The 6,625-nt window shown below is 37.2% G+C and overlaps 1 protein-coding gene across 6 annotated transcripts in view; it reads left to right on the top strand.

The window, feature by feature from the left end:
• The window catches only part of diaph2 (diaphanous-related formin 2), a 370,496-nt gene that overhangs the window by 227,799 nt on the left and 136,072 nt on the right, over positions 1–6,625 (top strand). For all 6 annotated transcript variants that reach the window (XM_087171766.1, XM_087171765.1, XM_087171767.1 and 3 more), the window contains one exon: positions 5,623–5,752. In XM_087171766.1, coding sequence (XP_087027892.1) covers positions 5,623–5,752 — 130 coding nt within the window. The remainder of the gene's footprint in view (positions 1–5,622; positions 5,753–6,625) is intronic.

Genomic DNA, 6,625 nt, shown 5'->3' with positions numbered 1-6,625 from the left:
CTTTGATAAACTACAACCACCATGTAGTCAGTAGTGGTTGTTACTTGCAAGGGAATGTTCAACTGAAATGAGACGGCTGCTGTCAAATTATCTCTTATTTTTGTGGGTGGATTTCTACTACAACTTCAGCTGTGTTGAAACAATATGTAAGCACTGGTTAACGTAGACGTTTACATCTTCTTTCATAGAGATGCAGTTTCCCCAAACAACCAGAGAGTGATGCTGTGTGTTTGGTGCACAGATGTCACCAGCATGGGCACACACACATGCACGCACGCACGCACGCACGCACGCACGCACGCACGCACGCACGCACGCACGCACGCACGCACGCACACACACACACACAAACAAAAATACACCAGGAAAGCAGTGAGACAAGAGGCTTTCCTGCACTGCTCTGAGAGGAAGATTCCTTGAGCTGAGGTGAGAGAGGAGAATTTCAGCCCCACTAGACGAAGCTAAGGTTGGTCGTGTCACAATAAAAAAACAGTGTTAAGCTTGGATTTTAAAATAGAACTTAAACAACAACGGCAACGTGGCTTTAAAAGTTGTTGGAAAGTTATGTTTATTTATTCTTTATATACATGGATTTGTGAGATGTGTTTTTCTTGTATAAATCAGAAATCTAGCAGTGGCTTTTTTATAAATGTTGCCATTTTTAGCTCAAAATGTACTCTACATCAACTGAGCCTTGAACATGATGTATAGCCATATACAGTACTCTAGTGTATAGTTATATGGAATCAAGGCTGACCATTGTTGTTCTGCAATATTGCATATGTGTGGAGTCTCTGTATTTGGACACATTTTTCTAAGAAACCACATTTAATAGACAACAGTGTATTAATCTCTAATGTCACATTTAATGTCCTTTCTTATGCACAAATTAATTAATTCATAGTTTTCAAACAAAATTCAATAAATGAGTCAGGCTGTAATTATTTAAATTAGGTAAACACATTTTTAAAAGTTAAAAACAAAAATTCTTGTCGTTTGTAGATTCTTTGAGGATTTTGTTCCCCTACATCTTAGGGGGAAAAAAGGAAACCCCAGGAAAACCCTGTCTGGAACATGACCACATGCATATCACTTCCAAAAAAATTAAAGAAAAATAAAATCAGACGATCAGGCAAGTTGCTGTAAATGTTCCAACATGTTTTCATGCCAACTCCAGATCCAGCATCACAGGTATATCTACAAAATAAACAGCTTGTGAATAAATACAATTTAACTGACAGCCAAACATTAACTTTTTCCTTTTAAAGTAGCTTTGGCACCGTGTTGTAACACAGTATTCAATATCCTATCTAACTGATGATAAAAGTGATGACAATATTTATTGGGCAGCCTGCAGCGTGCTGGAAGAACTCGTGGGGATGCTGAAGCAGGGGCAAGCCTCCTCCCAGCGCTTCCTGTGGTTGCCAATCAAACTGGGGCTTAACAACTAAAATAAGTCGCAAAATCCATCTTTTATGCTGCTCGTGTGAGAATTTATAACACATCTTTTTCAGTGTCATTCTCCTCAAACTCTCTGCTGTTCTGTAGCAGTACTACAACTGTTATGAGTAGAGGAGAAGAAAAAAAAACTGATAGCCCTTCAACTATCATGTCAAATGGATCAGTCATGTCATGTGAAAACACTCAACATGGGCTTTTTCCATATGGGGAACCCAAGTTAGAATGCCATAAGCCACCGCCTTACACGCATATTTGAAGCCAACAGTCTTGCAAGTTCCATGTGTGAAAAGGGCTTTAGTATGGTGAATCCAGTGTGCCTTTGGTATTTCTGCAAGCTGACTGAATCAGTGTGGAGTGTCAGTGTAGAACCTGGTAACGCCTCAGGGGGCTGATTGGGCCATTATTGATGGACAAGAAAAAAGTCTGCTTTCTCACTTTAGTCAATCAAGTAAATGGCCCCCTGGGTAGCAGGTCTAGGGTACCTAATGGGCTCATCAGGGAGGAGGAGGTTGATGATGGGAATGAGCTGCAAGGGGAAGGGCACAGGCTGACCCACCTTCCCCTTCAGCCCTCCACTAAAGCCCCTCGTCCTGCCAAGGACACACAAATCTCCTGGGAGCCAGCATGGTCACATACACTCAGCAAGTTGAACATCCACACTGGCTTTACACAGACAGCTGTGAAATGTTGATTTCATGATGGTATTGTGTGGAAAAAGATGTGATAAAATAACACGATAATCACTATTAACTTTATGGGTAATAGATATTTTTGTGTTTGTGTTATTTGTAACATGAAGTTTTTCTATATTTTTTCAAACTGCCTTTACTGTATGATACTTAGGAATATAGGAGAGACTTGTTTTATAATGAAATATAAATGCATGCAACCATCTGCTGTATAACTCAAAAACAAAGAAATATTGTTTCTCTTGGGCCTTATCTCTCTCTTACTGCGGGAAAAACACTTTTATAGACTCTGCTAAATAATTAAAGAACACATGTCAATGATTTGTGTTCAATTTAAGTAGAACAGAGCAGGCTATCTGATAAACACTTGACTTGGTAAGAGGGTGTCATCTACCCAGCATCAGGGTGACCTTGCGTCCTGCTTTTGAATTACAGCATTTTCCACAGCTAACATCTCTTTTACAACTGTCATTGTTATTATACAATTCACATCTTCAGCACCTATATTTGCATTGCGCAGGATGTGATCAAGCATCGCTATGGTTGTTTTATTCACAGAACACTTACACTGTGCTTTTTTATTTATGTACTATATATTCTTTTTCTTCTTCTTAGATAGTATATTTAATTATATGTGCAAGTCTATATGTCTGTCCTGCGCTGCAGCTCCATCTGCAGAAGTTAAATTGAGAAATCAAGGGCCGACAATCCCTCTGTTAGTCTGAGGGTTCTTTGTTCCCATCGCCACTCCTTCTCTTATTAACTAATTATTGTGTTATTTATTTATTTTCTACATAGAAATTAAAGTGAAAGCTTATTGTAAAATGCCTTGCCACTCTAAATGCTCCATGTATTGGAATATATTGTACTAACTGGTGAGGGATTTAGAGTAATGCTACCTCAAGGCAATTTATGTTAGGTAAGATTTAATGATATTACTGTTCAGAATTTGCTTTCAACAACACTGTAATGGGGCGCTGTTTTTCCATTTACTTCAAATGGAGAGATTTTTCTGAAGCACATTCCAAATGCACTGTATATAGGTTATTTTAGAGAAAAGATTTGAGCTTAAACTTAAGGTAGCTTTAAGGTAGCCTAACCTCTTCGAGGAGAGCATTTCAAAGCTTAGGAACTCTGACGGTAAAAGCCCTTTTCAATTTTAGCTTTTAGCACGAACTTTGAAATGTCCAGGACAAGGGATGGACTGGGATTACAAATGGCCCTGGACTTTGGCATAGATTAGCTCAACACAACCTGTGCACAGATACTGCACAACCAATGGCACAGTTCTCACGATACCTTAAAGCTGCATTCATTGAAATTCCTGATGTAAAATAGTGTGAAAATAACATCAGCGCCTTTGGCTTTACCAAGGAATCCCCTTGCCTTTACAGAGGCCCTCAACAGAATGTTTTACAACTACCAACAAAAGTTTTTTTTGGTTTTTTCACTCTGAAATACCGTCCATTTTCAAAAGTCCCAGACTTTTAAATTCAAATTTAAAATGAAAATGATAAGCTGAAGTTATACTATACAGATTAATTCATTAAAGCTGTACATATTAAATTAAAAGTACAGGTTTGAGTACAGCAGTTTAAGTGGTCTGTTTATGAATTAGTGAATATGCATACTCTGTGGACTTGGTCCAGTCTTATTATGTCAGTGAAATTCACCTCACAATGATAATATGCTTCCAGTTTCATCAGATAATTTTCATGACTGCTTTATAACCCCAAATCACTTATATCCACTGTATTTGATAAAACCCCACAGTGTAACCATTCTCCTCCCCTGAATGGTCAATGGATTGGTTCACATTAAAGAATTTTCTCTAAATTAATAACATGTTTTATCACTGACACAATGGAGAATATATTTTCAAGCTAAGGATCCAAAATATACTTTACCACATTATTTAGAATTGTTATTTCAGTAAATGTACTGTTTGTTAACATTCACAATTCCTTTTTTTTCCCCTTCTCCCAGTTCACCCTCTCTTTATTGCATATCACTAGTATTAGTCAGCAGATGAATTTAACATACCAGAGATGTACTTTTTCGTTTGGTAATGACAGTTTGAGGCATAACAATAAACAAATTAAAATTTTAAATCCATGAAATTAAATTGTGATTACCCAACGTGAGCAAATGATTGATCCTCATCTAATGAAAGTATGTGTGTTTTTTTTGTGTGTTGGTGTGTGAGGCTATGCCTCTGACTGCCTGTAATGGTTTCAGTTCACTATTGCCTAAATGTGTGTGGGTGTGTGAGCATGTACACACCTGTGTTTGCATGTGCACGTGTGGGCATGTCCAACTGCAGGCTGTTTATAGCACAGATATTATCAGTATGAGTACACAGAGGTAGGTTGTGCTAATTAGCTTTCCCAGCATGCCATTCAAACAGCATGGCAATCACGGTGGGGAATGAATATGGAACAAGTTTCCTATGCACTGATGTGGAGACTCTAGCTCCTGTGTATGAACTCACAGACACAGACACACATGCACATACATGGCAAACACAGTACATTACTTTCATTCAAACTTTTCTGCCCCACTGTTCCTTCATTCATATGGTTCTTGTATCATTTTATATGTGTATGTACTGTATATGCGTGTGTGTTTCTTTTTGGTTAGCCGGTATGATTGTGGAAGTATGTTTCCATAGCTCTTAGCTCATAGCTCTCCTAGCTTTCCATATTTCATAGTTTTGATGCCTTCAGCATCATTCTATGATGTAGAAAATTATTTTTTTTTAAATTTGAAAAACCATTGAATTAGAAGTTATGTCCAAACTTCACATTAAAAGTAAAAACAAATTTAAGTCACTAGAAGTAGCACCACTAGCATTTCTATGTATTTATGCTAAGCCACAAAAGCGATTATGTGACATACACCTTGATCATCGGCAACCCCTTCAACAGCAAATATTTTTCTTGGAAACATAATCTTTTTATCTTTTTAATTTTTACATTTTAAGGTAATGACAGTCTGTTAGTAATTTACATATTTGGCCTGATCACTCGCTAGCATTATTTTTTTTTGCCAACTCAGGAATAAATCTTGTATGTCAAACTGGACTAACTACACACTTCTGGTGCTGACCATAACTTCATCAGATACACTGTACAGTTGGTGCAGGTAGAAAGTTGGTCCTCACATAACACTTGAGGGAATATCTACTGTTCTGAAAGCATAAAAAGATGTGCACTTACATCACAACAGTGGTTACCTTTTAGTCAACTAATTAGCTTTTTGATTTGGATGCTCTAAGTACTGTATTTCTCTGTGGCTTCACTGAGCCTTATAATCATTGTCGAACTGGTAGGATTTTTCCAAATTTTTGGGTAGTTCAGAAAATTTAGCTGAGATATGAAAACACTGTGATTAAACTCCTGTGTAGTGTATTTGACAAGTGAATGAGTATAAAAATGTGGGTTAATCAGTTATTTTCTCTTTTTCTTTTCAGCTGCGAGACACTAAATCCATCAGTCAGAATACAACACTTCTTCATTTCCTGGCTGAGAAGTGTGAAGAGAGCCACCCAGAGATGTTGAGGTTTCCAGATGAACTGGAGCATGTGGACAATGCCAGCAAAGGTATGTAATTATGTCTTTATGTCTTGAGACCATCACTTATTATAGTACCCACATGTAAAATATAAAAGTCAAAGTGACAACATCATCTGGTATTGACTACAGTCTGGAGGACTTCACTGTAGGCAAACTACCAAACTACCAAAATATATCTATAAATGCGACGCAGTTTTTTCATTTTATTTTATTTCCAACACATTTTCACACTTCACTTAATCTGTTTTGTTCCTTAATGACAGCTAGCACTCTCTCTTTGTGACAAAAATAGAGCTGTTTGTCTGACCACACTGTCATTCAGCCTGTCAATAAACTAATTCCACTCTAATTCTATTCTCAAGCATTTGGTGGAATCCCTGCAGGCTTATTTACTTTGTTAGTCTCATAATTGGTTATTTAATCTAATTCAGCTAATTATGCACTTGACTGAGGCTGCCAGCCATTGTGTAAGTGGACTGAATAGTCTTCGTGCTCTGTATATATATATATAGATGTCTATATGTACAAATTTTGAATTACATCAAATTTTTCATTTGATGGAAATGAATAATTCAAGCAGAATCCAGTTAATTGACTGAGGCCAGTAAATAAATGCCTCTTGTAAAAAACCCTCAGGAACTATCTAAGAGATTGGGATGCCAAAGAAAAAGTTTACTTCGGGCTCACCACGCTTCACTTGTTTCATTAATCATCACATACAATTAAACAGGATTTTCAACAGTGACATTTTGAGACGTTGAAAGTGGTAACACATTTACTGATGTCACAGAGGTCCCCACTTTTAAATAGGTCAGTTGTCTTGTTTTAGAAAATTTTGCACAATCTCTACTTTCTTTCTTTCTTTTCTCTGAACTATTAATGGACTCTTTCTTTGTCACA

Source organism: Seriola lalandi, unplaced genomic scaffold (genome assembly GCF_002814215.2).
Source record: "Seriola lalandi dorsalis isolate HSWRI2012SDOR001 ecotype SW California unplaced genomic scaffold, Sedor1 jcf7180002054972, whole genome shotgun sequence".
In the NCBI taxonomy this organism is placed as follows: Eukaryota; Metazoa; Chordata; class Actinopteri; order Carangiformes; family Carangidae; genus Seriola; species Seriola lalandi.
Note: the sequence above shows the minus strand (reverse complement) of the source record. Positions and strands in the feature narration are given on the sequence as shown.